This window comes from Bombina bombina, chromosome 5 (assembly GCF_027579735.1).
Source record: "Bombina bombina isolate aBomBom1 chromosome 5, aBomBom1.pri, whole genome shotgun sequence".
Taxonomy (NCBI): domain Eukaryota; kingdom Metazoa; phylum Chordata; class Amphibia; order Anura; family Bombinatoridae; genus Bombina; species Bombina bombina.
In genome coordinates this window covers 81751435-81764632 of record NC_069503.1, presented here as the reverse complement: position 1 = coordinate 81764632, position 13198 = coordinate 81751435, and the positions used below count along the sequence as shown (strand labels likewise).

The following is a 13198-nucleotide window of genomic DNA, read 5'->3' as shown; positions in this document are numbered from 1 at the left end:
TTCTGTTTGCTTGTTTTCATCTCAGACCTCTACAACTGAGCATGCTCAGACAATGGAATGGAGATTATGCAAATTTGTCTCCTCAAATAGATCTGGATCAGGAGACGAGGGTCTCTCTTCTTTGGTGGTTGTCGCCGGATCATCTGTCCCAAGGGACGTGCTTCCGCAGACCCTCATGGGTGATAGTGACAACGGACGCCAGCCTTCTAGGATGGGGTGCAGTTTGGAATTCCCTGAAGGCTCAGGGTGTGTGGACTCGGTCGGAGTCTCTACTTCCCATCAATATTCTGGAGTTGAGAGCAATATTCAATGCGCTTCAGGCTTGGTCTCAGTTGGCTTCGGCCAAATTCATCCGTTTTCAGTCAGACAACATCACAACTGTGGCTTACATCAATCATCAGGGAGGAACAAGGAGTTCCTTAGCGATGACAGAAGTATCCAAGATAATTTGGTGGGCGGAAACTCACCCTTGTTATCTGTCAGCAATCTATATCCTAGGAGTGGACAACTGGGAAGCAGATTTTTTGAGCAGACAGACGTTTCATCCGGGGGAATGGGAACTCCATCCGGAGGTCTTTGCCAACCTGATTCTCAGATGGGGCAGACCGAAGCTGGATCTTATGGCATCTCGTCAGAATGCCAAGCTCCCAAGATACGGATCCAGGTCCAGGGATACTCAGGCTGAACTGATGCCTTGGCAGTGCCTTGTTCGTTCAACCTAGTTTATGTGTTTCCGCCGTTTGCTCTCCTTCCCCGGGTGATTGCTCGAGTCAAACAGGAGAGGGCTTCGGTGATTATCATCACTCCTGTGTGGACTCGCAGGACTTGGTATGCCGATCTGGTGGACATGTCCTCTCTGCCGCCGTGGAAGCTTCCATTGAAGCAGGACCTTCTCATTCAGGGATCCTTCCATCATCCGAATCTAATTTCTCTGCAGCTGACTGCTTGAAGATTGAACGCTTGATTTTATCTAAGCGAGTGTTCTCTGATTCGGTCATTGATACCTTGATTTAGGCACGTAAGCCTGTTACTAGAAAGATTTTCCATAAGATATGGCGTAAATATCTTTATTGGTGCAAATCTAAGGGCTACTCATGGAGTAAGATTAGGATTCCTAGGATTTTATCTTTTCTCCAAAAAGGATTGGAGAAAAGGTTATCAGCAAGTTCCTTAAAGGGACAGATTTCTGTTTTATCTATTTTGCTACACAAACGTCTGGCAGATATTCCGGATGTTCAATCTTTTTGTCAGGTTCTGACTAGAATCAGGCCTGTGTTTAGACCTATTGCTCCTCCTTGGAGTTTGAATTTAGTTCTTAAGGTTCTTCAAGGGGTTTCGTTTGAACCTATTCATTCCATAGATATTAAATTGTTATCTTGTAAAGTTTTTTTCTTTTTGGTTGCTATTTCTTCTGCTCGCAGAGTTTGAGTTTTCAGCATTACAATGTGATTCTCCTTACCTTGTTTTTCATTCCGGTAAGGTAGTGTTACGTACCAAACCAGGTTTTCTTCCTAAGGTTGTTCCAACAAAAATATTAATCAGGAAATTATTGTTCCTTCATTGTGTCCTAATCCTTCTAAGAAGGAGCGTCTGTTACATAACTTGGACGTGGTCCGTGCCCTGAAGTTTTTCTTGCAGGCGACTAAAGAATTTCGTCAATCATCTTCATTGTTTGTTGTTTTTTCTGGAAAATGTAGGGGTCAGAAAGCTACGGCTACCTCTTTCTTTTTGGCTGAAGAGTATCATCTGTTTTGCACATGAGATTGCTGGACAGCAGCCTCCGGAAAGAATTACGGTTCATTCTACTAGGGCTGTGGCTTCCTCATGGGCATTTAAAAATGATGCTTCTGTTGAACAGATTTGCAAAACTGCAACTTGGTCGTCTTCACGCTTTTTTCCAAATTTGATACTTTTGCCTCGTCTGAGGCTGTTTTTTGGGAGAAATGTTCTTCAAGCAGTGGTGCCTTCCATTTAGGTTCCTGTCTTGTCCCTCCCTTTCATCCGTGTCCTATAGCTTTGGTATTGTATCCCATAAGTAAGGATGAAATCCGTGGACTCGTCATATCTTGTAAAAGAAAAGGAAATTTATACTTACCTGATAAATTTATTTCTTTCACAATATGACGAGTCCACGGCCCACCCTGTCATTTTCTAAGGTCTTTATTTTTGTTAAACTTCAGTCACCTCTGCACCTTGGCTTCTCCTTTCTCTTCTTATCTTCGGTCGAATGACTGGAGTGGGAGGGAAGGGAGGAGCTATATATATATACAACTCTGCTGTGGTGCTCTTTGCCTCCTCCTGCTGACCAGGAGGCGATATCCCATAAGTAAGGATGAAATCCGTGGACTCGTCATATCGTAAAAGAAATAAATGTATCCGGTAAGCATAAATTTCCTTTTTTTTTTTTTTTTTTTTTACAATATATCTGCCATGCTCTTATTATAGGATATATCACTTTTTTCATTCTTACACTCTTTTGGTATTAATTTCAAATCTAAATGTAATAGTGCTTTGAGAGAGAATGGACTCACTAGGGTCAGCTCCAGCTGTTTTGAAGTAAAATGATTTTCTCCTAGGAGCCATTCAGCTGCTATTTTGATTAAGCAAGCTGTATTATAATCTTGCACTGACGGTAAGGAGAACCCCCCAACATTTTTATGTTGGCAGAGTCTACTTATAGAGTATCTAATTTTCTTTTTCCCCCAAAAAAGGTAGTGAGACCTTTTAGTAAACAGTTTAATATCTTTTTTTTTTTTTTTTTTTGAGTAATAGGGGCAGATTTTGTAGTTTATATAAAAGTTTTGGAAACAAAACCATTTTTACTAAATTAATTTTTCCGGAAAGGGACAGAGGAAACTTTCTCCATAGTTCCAGAGAGCTGATTTTCGAAAATGGGGTTATAATTTTCCTCATACCATTTATTTGGGTTCTTGTTTAACCAGATACCTAAATATAGTATTGTCTCTACTTCTCTAAATGGACTATTTTGTACTGAGTTTTTTGTTTTCCTAATCCACAAAAGTTCCGACTTAGTCATATTTACTTTATATCCTGTAAAGGACCCGAATTTATTAAGAAAATCCATGAGAATAGGGAGATTTGTTTTTGTGTTTCTCAGAAAGATGATAACATCATCTGCATATAATAAAATCTTTGTTTCTACTGATTTGCATATAATTCCTTGTAAAATTTGATTTAATTTTCTAGCTAGTGGTTCAGTTACTAAATTGAATAATAATGGAGACAGCGGACATCTCTGGCGTGTACCTCTTCCCAGGCTAATTTCAGGCGTAGACATCCCATTTATTGAAATAGCAGATATGGGGCTATCATAAATAGATTTAATATAATTAACAATTTCCCCCAAAACCAAAATTATTCAGGGTATAGAATAGATGATCCCACTGTACTGGGTCAAAAGCTTTTTCAGCATCAATTGTTATTAGTGCCAGATCATCCATTCTACTTTCATTTCCTCGTTCTCCAATATTCCACCAATAATCCAAAATTGCACGTTTTTCTAATATTTAGTGTTGAAGATCTATTCCTCATAAAACCTGTTTGATTTGCTGAAATAAGGCTGTCCGTCACTTCTTTAAGTCTATTAGCTACTATTGTAGCCAATATTTTATAGTCTGCATTTAGCAGCGAAATTGGCCTATAAGAATCTGTCGGATGGGGATTTTTCCCTTTTTTAAGAATCAAGGTAGTAGTTGCTCTTGTAAAAATTTTGGATATTGGATCTTTACCTGAGTAATACAGATTAAATTAATCCGTCAATAAAGAAGTAATCTCTTTACTTAAAATTTTATAGATTTCAGAAGGTAATTGGTCAGGCCCGGGGGATTTATTGTATGCCATATTCTTAATTCCTATCTCTATTTCCTCCTTTGATATTGGAGCGTTCAATTTCTCTAACATTTCGTTCTCCAATTTAGGTAACATCAGATTCTCCCAAAATTCTCTCTTATTGTCCTGATGAATCTCCTCTGCCTCATAAAACTTTTGGAAAAAAATTAAACATAAATCTTTAGTATTTGTCACTATTTTTCCTTGTTTTTTAATAGCACCTATTAAATTAGATTTTTTCGTTAATCTGGTAATTTTTGCCAGGTAAGTCCCTGTTTTGTTACCATATTTCACAAATCTCGCTCTACTTTTAAGATCATCTCTATGCGCTTTTTGCATTAAAAAGGCATCTTTCTTGTTTTGCACTAAGATATTCTGACCAATTAGCTTTAGATAACACCATTAAATATTTGTTATATTTATTTGACAATTGTTTTGTTAGCTGAATCTCTCTAGCCTTAACCTTTTTCTTAAATTGAATCATGTAGCTTATAATTTCTCCTCTTGATACCGCCTTTGCATTCTCCCATAATATCTTTTTTTCTGGCTATATTCCTTATTATTTTTTAAAAATTAATTCCATGATTTTTTGAGAAATTCTATAAATGCTGCATTATCTTTCATGTAATTAGGGAAACAATAATTATTTTCCTTTCGCTTCTTAATCCTATACAAGGGACTTTCAGTATAATTGGCGCATGATCTGATATCGTAAAGTCTTTAATTTCTGCTGTAACATCTTGTGTCACAAAAAATTCAGCTACCAAAAAGATATCTATCCTAGAAAAAGACAAATAACTTTTAGACATACACGTGTAGGCTTTTTCATCTGGATTTTGCAACCGCCAGATGTCCTGCAATTTTAATATATTACGAAAAGTTAAAAACTTTTGCTTATTTTTTAAGTCTAGAATCCAATCTTCTTGTATTGGGAGTATACCTATCAATAGGGAATTTTGGGGTTAAATTAAAATCACCAGCTATTATTATATTGGCATTTATATATTCAATCAGTTTCGCTTGTAAATTATACCAAAATTTTAAATCTAGCTCATTCGGGTCATAGACATTGCATATAGTCATAAGTAAAACCATTAATTTGTATTTGTAAGATTATAAAACGTGATTCAGGGTCTAAAATACATTTTACTACTTTATATTCCAACTTCTTATTTATTAATATAGCTACCCCTCTCTTCCTATTTGCACATGATGTAGCGTAAACATCTCCCACCCATTTAGTTTTTAGTTTATCTATTTTTTTCCTTTAACCCCTTAATGACCACAGCACTTTTCCATTTTCTGTCTGTTTGGGACCAAGGCTATTTTTACATTTTTGCTGTGTTTGTGTTTAGCTGTAATTTTCCTCTTACTCATTTACTGTACCCACACATATTATATACCGTTTTTCTTGCCATTAAATGGACTTTCTAAAGATACCATTATTTTCATCATATCTTATAATTTACTATAAAAAAAAGATAAAATATGAGAAAAAAATGGAAAAAAACACACCTTTTCTAACTTTGACCCCCAAAATCTGTTACACATCTACAACCACCAAAAAACACCCATGCTAAATAGTTTCTAAATTTTGTCCTGAGTTTAGAAATACCCAATGTTTACATGTTCTTTGCTTTTTTTGCAAGTTATAGGGCCATAAATACAAGTAGCACTTTGCTATTTCCAAACCATTTTTTTTTTCAAAATAAGCGCTAGTTACATTGGAACACTGATATCTTTCAGGAATCCCTGAACATCCATTGACATGTATATATTTTTTTTTAGTAGACATCCCAAAGTATTGATCTAGGCCAATTTTGGTATATTTCATGCCACCATTTCACCACCAAATGCGATCAAATACAAAAGATAGTTAACTTTTTTCACAAATTTTTTCATAAACTTTCGGTTTCTCATTGAAATTATTTACAAACAGCTTGTGCAATTATGGCATAAATGGTTGTAAATGTTTCTCTGGGATCCCCTTTGTTCAGAAACAGCAGACATATATGGCTTTGGCGTTGCTTTTTGGTAATTAGAAGGCCGCTAAATGCCACTGTGCACCACACGTGTATTATGCCCAGCAGTGAAGTGGTTAATTAGGGAGCTTGTAGGGAGCTTTTTGGGGTAATTTTAGCTTTACTGTAGTGTAGTAGACAACCCTAAGTATTGATCTAGGCCCATTTTGGTATATTTCATGCCACCATTTCACCGCCAAATGCGATCAAATGAAAAAAAACGTGAAATTTTTCACAATTTTAGGTTTCTCACTGAAATGATTTACAAACAGCTAGTGCAATTATGGCACAAATGGTTGTAAATGCTTCTCTGGGATCCCCTTTGTTCAGAAATAGCAGACATATATGGCTTTGGCGTTGCTTTTTGGTACTTAGAAGGCCGCTAAATGCTGCTGCACATCACACGTGTATTATGGCTAGCGGTGAAGGGGTTCATTAGGTAGCTTGTAGGGAGCTTGCAGGGTTAATTTTAGCTTTAGTGTAGAGCTCAGCCTCCCACCTGAAACATCAGACCCCCTGATCCCTCCCAAACAGTTCTCTTCCCTCCCCCACCCCACAATTGTCCCCGCCATCTTAAGTACTGGCAGCAACTCTGCAAGTACTAAAATAAAAGGTATATTTAGGCTTTTTTTTTTTTTTTTTTTTTTTTAAAGCATATTTATATATGCTGCTGTGTAGGAACCCCCTTAGCCCCCAACCTGAATGATCCCCCACCAAACAGCTCTCTAACCCTCCCTCTCCTCCTTAATGGGTGCCATCAGACAGCTGCCAGTACCCAGTTTAGAAGAATTTTTTTCCCCCTTTTCTGTAGTGTAGCTCCCCCCCACCAAAGACCAACCCCCCACCCCCTCCTAGATACCTTCGATTGTTTTTTTTAAAGCTTAAAATACCCCTTTCTCTTTGATAACCAAAACTTTTCTGTAGTGTAGCAGTTCCCACCTGTGCATGCCCCCATCGGCCCCGCCCTCCTCTACATTACCCGGCCCATCGATGGCCACCCACCCGCCTACCAAGTGGGCTCCCACCCACCAACGATACCGGCCATCGATGTCCGGTGCAGAGAGGGCCATAGAGTGGCTCTCTCTGCATCGGATGGCCAAGGGGTGTTATTGCAGGATGCCTCGATATCGAGGCATCCTGCAATAACCGGAAAGCATCTGGAAGCGAGCAGGATCACTTCCAGCCGCTTTAAACCCCTAATGTCGTACAGGGTGCGTCGCTGGTCTTTTAAGACCAGGTTGTGTGCGACGTACCCTGTACGACATGCGTCGTTAAGGGGTTAATATTATCTCTTGTAATAATGCAATGTCTGAATTTAAATTTCTCAAATTTTTAAGAATTGCGTTTCTTTTAATTGGTGATGAGATGCCCGCTACATTCCATGATGTAATAGTTAGTGATTTAATACTTTAGGGTATATACGGCTATACTCTTTTACCAGAGGGATGTGGCCCGTGGGATAAGAGGGAAGACCGGGGTAGGATGGGGGCAAAAAAAAGGCCAGACTTTACTTGTTTCATAGCAAATCTCTTAAAAAAAAAAAAAATAAATAATAATATATAAAGCTCATTTATTAAAATTAACATAACATATGAACTTTTTACATCTTAGTATACCACAAAAAAAAAACGCCTTAGCCATTCTACTTATATTTAACAACCTTCGTTTAGTAATCCGTCTACATAACTTTACACTCAGAGGAAATAACATTATTACCCACATTTTTTATAATTTTATTAAAGTTTCTTTGACAAATCTAGTCTTTCTTAAAATATTCATAGCAGAATTGTTTTGCCTGTGCTAAATTATCTGGGTAAACTATATAGGCTTTCAGCCCATTTTGATTGACCTGGTTGCAGACTTGTATCATAGCTTTTCTTTTTGCCGCTGTTTCCAGGGAAAAATCCTGGAACGGTAAAATCCTAGAGCCATCTCTTATCATTGGTTCTTTCATTTTTTTTTTATAATATTTCATTAACTCAACCTTATCCTGATAGTCATTTGTATCCATTTTGGAAGCTCTTGGGACACTATTTTTTTCTAACTCTTCAAGTTTGTATTTTTCAGGAATACCGAATATTCTAATATTACTCCGTCTGGATCTGTCTTCTAAGGAGTCTAGTCTATCTTGTAATTTCGAAACTTGTTTACCCATCTCATTAATAACTGAATCCTTTGATGCTACTTGATTTTCAAGATAGAATATTCTATCTTCTGCCTCTGTTAGTCTAGCATTATATTGTTTTAGCTCGTTCGCTATTTCAGAAATGTCTTTTCTTATATTTTCAAATTGGGGAAGGAATAAATTAGACATTTGGCTTAATAATGTATGTGTCTCTAAATTAGTGGTCAGTGGTTCTCCTACCTCTACCAGAGCACTTTCAGTCTGATTTTTGTTTTTATTTTTCTCTCTGTTTCTAGAGGTCATCATTGGAGATTTATCTTTAATATTGTGAATATATTTCTCCATAGGAGAACTTAAGAAAGAGAAAAAAAAATTGAATAACTACTTGAATCTAAAAAGTGAAATGTGAAAAAAAAGTGTAAAAATTAGTGTGAGAAAAAAATAAAAAATAAAACAAAAAACAAAACCCACTCAAAAAAAAAAAGGATGAGTATTAATTAGATGCTGACTCAATCAGCAATGGCTCTTATAAAGTCACTAATACTAGTGTATCGTGTATGTGAAAACACACTGGATCAAAGTTCTCCATTATAAATACTATACCTTATACACAAACATGAAATCAATTCTAAACACTAATCTTATAATCTATGCACCTTAATAAATCTTCTAGCAGACCACTAATAACCAGTGTCTACAATCAGCCTTTCCTTTTTTCCTTTCACCTTCTTTTCTTTCTTTCCCTTCCCCCCACCCCTTTTTCCTTCCTTTTTTCTTCCTTTCTCTTAACCAATAACCATCCTATAAATACTTAAATAAACTTTTACTCTAGCTTAGGATACAATAGAACCAGAAATACACAGAAATAATAAATTTCTTCTTTTAGCAAAATGCAGATTTCTTCACTTGTCTCTGCTTTGTATAATTTCCCTTATCCTTATACCGTCCACTATAAACCAGATAGCGTCTCTCAAACAGGGGAACCCTGTATTTTTGTCTTCGCAGCTATTCTATGTCTTGTTCCAGTTATTATAGAAAAAAGCTCCCAAATCTTATATCACTTCAAATCGGCAAATACCGGCTCTTCACTGGGCTATATGGAGAAACTTAAAATCAGACATATGTCCTATTCATATACCCAGACTTCACTGCCTTGTATTCCTTCACATCAGTTCATATATAACAATATGTTCTCAGAGAAATAGTTTTAACAGTCCGCAAAAGTTCCCACTTTCCTTTTTTCTTCCCTTCCCCCCCCCCCTCTTTCCCTTTTGGCTTCACCTTATTAACTCTCTGCAGGTATCTTCACTGGGCTTTGTTTTTAAGATGTTATTACCTTACATTAACGCAGGTATTGCATCAACCCCCAGACTTTCATACCATACAGGAAAGGCAGTAAACCTGGGAGGGATATAGCATATATCACTTTACACCTATTTTAAAGTTCTTTGCCAGCTATTTAGCAGCACAATATCTCCAAATTCACTTAAGGTCTCCTTATCTTTAGCATCTTCACTGGGATACTCTTTAGGCACAGTTCTCACTCATTCCATTATCTAGCAAGCCCTTTTTTCAGCCTGTCCTCCTTATCCCAGCCTTATTTGCTCTTAAACATGTGATATACTTTTTCAAAACAGGCTATTCTCAGCCATACATCAGTGTAAGAAAAAGCTTATAGATTACAGTACTTATCAAGAAAACTACAGAATGCAGAGGAGCTAAAATATATCTCCCTCTTGCTGATTTCACTTAGTCCTCAGAAGACCTTAAAGTCTGAGCGTCGGGAGAGGAAATAGAAACAAAAAAATGTGTGTCCTCGCTACTGGGCAATAAGATAGCAAAAAAACTGGCTTCCGGAGAGAGCTCTTCTGCTCTTTCATCCAATTGTTGGTTTCTTACTGCTCCATAGCCGTAACCTCAGTTGTGGCTCGGCTTCTCATAATCCAAACCGAATAGCAAGCGTGTTGGAGGGGAAAAGATAACCCGACTTGCGTAAGCCTAGGGTCTGTGATTGCAGTCCGGGCTTCGGCGTTCTGAGAGCTCACTCTCGCGCCTTCACTCTTGGACCGCCCACCGGAAGCCGAAGACTGACTCTAATCTCAGTGCATTTTATTAGCTTTTCACACCCAGACAGTGTTAGTTCATGTATGCCATATATATTACATTGTACTTATTCCTCTGGGATTATGCTTTAGTCAGCACTGATTGGCTAAAATGCAAGTATGTAAAAAGCACTGAGATAAGAGGACAGTCTACAGAAGCTTTGCCCCTTGTAATGTGCAAGTGAATGTAAGGATTGCAGAACTGCGACTGTGATTGCTGATTGGCTCAGCCACTGTATCTGCTCTGTGGCTCCTGAGCCGAGCAATTGGGCCCTGGTGTCACCACACTTGCTGCATCAATGGTAGTTCCACACCTGCTTTAATGGGTCAGACAGAGCATCCAATTTACTTTTATTAATACACTACTATGAGTTTGCTCCAGATTGGTGGCTACACCCATATGCCTCTTGTCATTGACTCATTAGATGTGTTCAGCTAGCACCCAGCAGGGCATTGCAGCTCCTTCAACAAAAGATAATGAGGAAAGCTGTCTAAACAGTATTCTTTATCTTAATCATAAACGAAAAGTTGTTGTTTTTTCATGTCCCTTTTAACTTCTACATGTTACTGTACGCAAGTAATTTGCATAATCCTAATTTGCTTTTCTTTCTCTACACAGTTACTTGAATGGGTGACATCCTATCAGGAACATATGATGAATTACTTTGAGATTGTAAAACCTGAACATATTGAAACTGCCAAACAATAGTTTATATCACAGAAACCATTATAAGATAATTTAGAATTTGTGGATCTTGAATAACATATAGTATGTGCAAAAAGTAAGAGCCTTTAAACAAAAAGACCTAAGTATACATTATCTTATGATCCAAAATGAATCCTGCGGGAGGAAACAAAATCACACTAATAAAGAGGAATAAAAATGTTATTTCCAAAAAAGATCTAAACCAACACAGGATTCACAGAGGGCTAAAACCAATCTCATGTGGAGTATGTGGGAAATGTTTTAAAACCAAGGCATATCTCCCAATCCACAACAGGATTCACACAGGGGAGAAACCTTACACATGCTCAGAATGTGGAAAAATGTTTACACAAAAAGGCAAACTCCTAGCCCACCAACGCATTCACACAGGTGTGAAACCTTTTACATGTAAAGAATGTGGAAAAAGCTTTTCAGTAAAAGGAACTCTCAAAAACCACATGAAGATTCACACAGGGGAGAAACCCTTCAAATGCTTAATTTGTGAAAAACGCTTTGCAGGAAAAATGAATCTTGTACTCCACAATAGGATTCACACAGGGGAGAAACCTTATACATGCACAGAATGTGGAAGAAGCTTTGCACAAAAGGGGAAACTCCTAAACCACCAACTAATTCACACAGGGGAGAAACCTTTTACATGTAAAGATTGTGATAAAAGCTTCATACAAAAAGGAGATCTTGTAATGCACAGTAGGATTCACACAGGGGAGAAACCTTTCAGCTGTTCAGAATGTGAAAAATGCTTTAGAAGAAAAAAAGACCTTCAAATCCACCAACATTTTCATATGGGGGTGAAACCTTATACTTGTAAAGAATGTTTGAAAAGCTTTACAACAAAAGGAAATCTTTTAACCCACCAGAGGATTCACACAGGCGAGAGACCCTTCACATGTTCAGAATGTGGAAAAAGCTTTATGAAAAAAGAGCATCTTACAAAACACCAAAAGATTCACACTGGAGAGAAACCTTTCATATGTTCAGAATGTGGAAAAGGTTTTACCACAAAAGGATATCTCAGAAGTCACCTACGTATTCATACAGGAGAGAAACCATTTAAATGTATAGATTGTGGTGAAAGCTTTACGCATCATGGACATTTCATAATCCACCAGAGGATTCACACAGGGAAGAAACCTTATTGTTGTACAGATTGTGGGAAAAGCTTTAGAAGAAAGGAACATCTCTCAGTCCACCAGATGATTCACACAGGGGAAAAACATTTTAGTTGTACAGAATGTGGTAAAAGCTTTTTAAGAAAACACCATCTCTCATCCCACCTGAAGATTCACACAGGGGAACAACCATTCACCTGCTCAGTGTGTGAAAAAAGATTTTCACATAGAGCAAATTTAGTAAAACACCAGAAGACTCACATAAGAAATCTTTGACATGTAGTTTTAAAAAAAGTATTATTTTAAAGGGCCAATATACACCAATTTTTTCTTTGCATAAATGTTTTATAGATGATCAATTTATATAGCCCATCTGGTAGTGTTTTTGTAACAATGTTTATTTTTGCTTATTTTTTAATAACATTGAGCTGATTTTCAGACTCCTACCCAAGCCCCTCAGTGTGTATAATCTGTCTTTTCATATGCAGGGCTGGGGGGGGATGTCTGCTATAAAACTCTTTCCCTGGGTGTTCCTGCTATCCTAATTAACAGTGCCAAACTTGGAACTTCTAAGTAAGTTTTTAGATGAGTGTCTGTGCATATTATTCTTTATAGTAGTATGTATAACATGCAGTTATATGAAAGTTGGTGTATACTGTCCCTTTAAAGAATCTGGGATATATTTAACACATGATTGTTTCCGTTTAAATGATTTAGGAAAGTAGAAACCAATTCAGAAATCTGAAAACATGAATTATATTTTAGATCTAATAACCATCAGATTACCATCACTTTAAAGATTGCAATCTGAACTAAAGTTTCTTTATATTAAAAGCTGCATTGGAAAGATTGTTATAAATAACTGAGATTAATTTAATCTTTTTTTTTTTTTTTAAATATTAATCAAGTTATTAATAAATCAAACCTTATATCCTATTGTCCTGCATTATGCCCGGCTCCATGTCAAATTTATTTTTGTGACGTATTCTTCTGCATCCAGTAGAAATCCTTGGTGTTAGGTGAACACGAGTTTAACCTAACTGCCCCCTCTCTCTAGAGCGCATGCGCACATCTTATTGTATCGGGAACAAGCCTTGTTGCTTACATAGAAAGCATTTTTTTTTTATCAAGCAATTTTTATTTTTGAAACTTAGCAATTTAAAGGATAGGCTACCTGTGTGAACTTTAACATCACTTTAACATAAATAATTTGACAGAAGCTTCGTAGGAAAGGCTGACCCTAAAAATCACAGGTGAAAACA

General features: G+C 37.0%; 1 protein-coding gene across 1 annotated transcript in view; it reads left to right on the top strand.

Moving 5' to 3' along the window:
• The window catches only part of LOC128659924 (gastrula zinc finger protein XlCGF57.1-like), a 40957-nt gene extending 28086 nt beyond the window's left edge, over nt 1-12871 (top strand). The window contains exon 2 of the mRNA XM_053713511.1: nt 10717-12871. Coding sequence (XP_053569486.1) covers nt 10932-12212 — 1281 coding nt within the window. The 5' untranslated portion in view covers nt 10717-10931 and the 3' untranslated portion in view covers nt 12213-12871. The remainder of the gene's footprint in view (nt 1-10716) is intronic.
• The last annotated feature ends 327 nt before the right edge of the window (nt 12872-13198 follow it).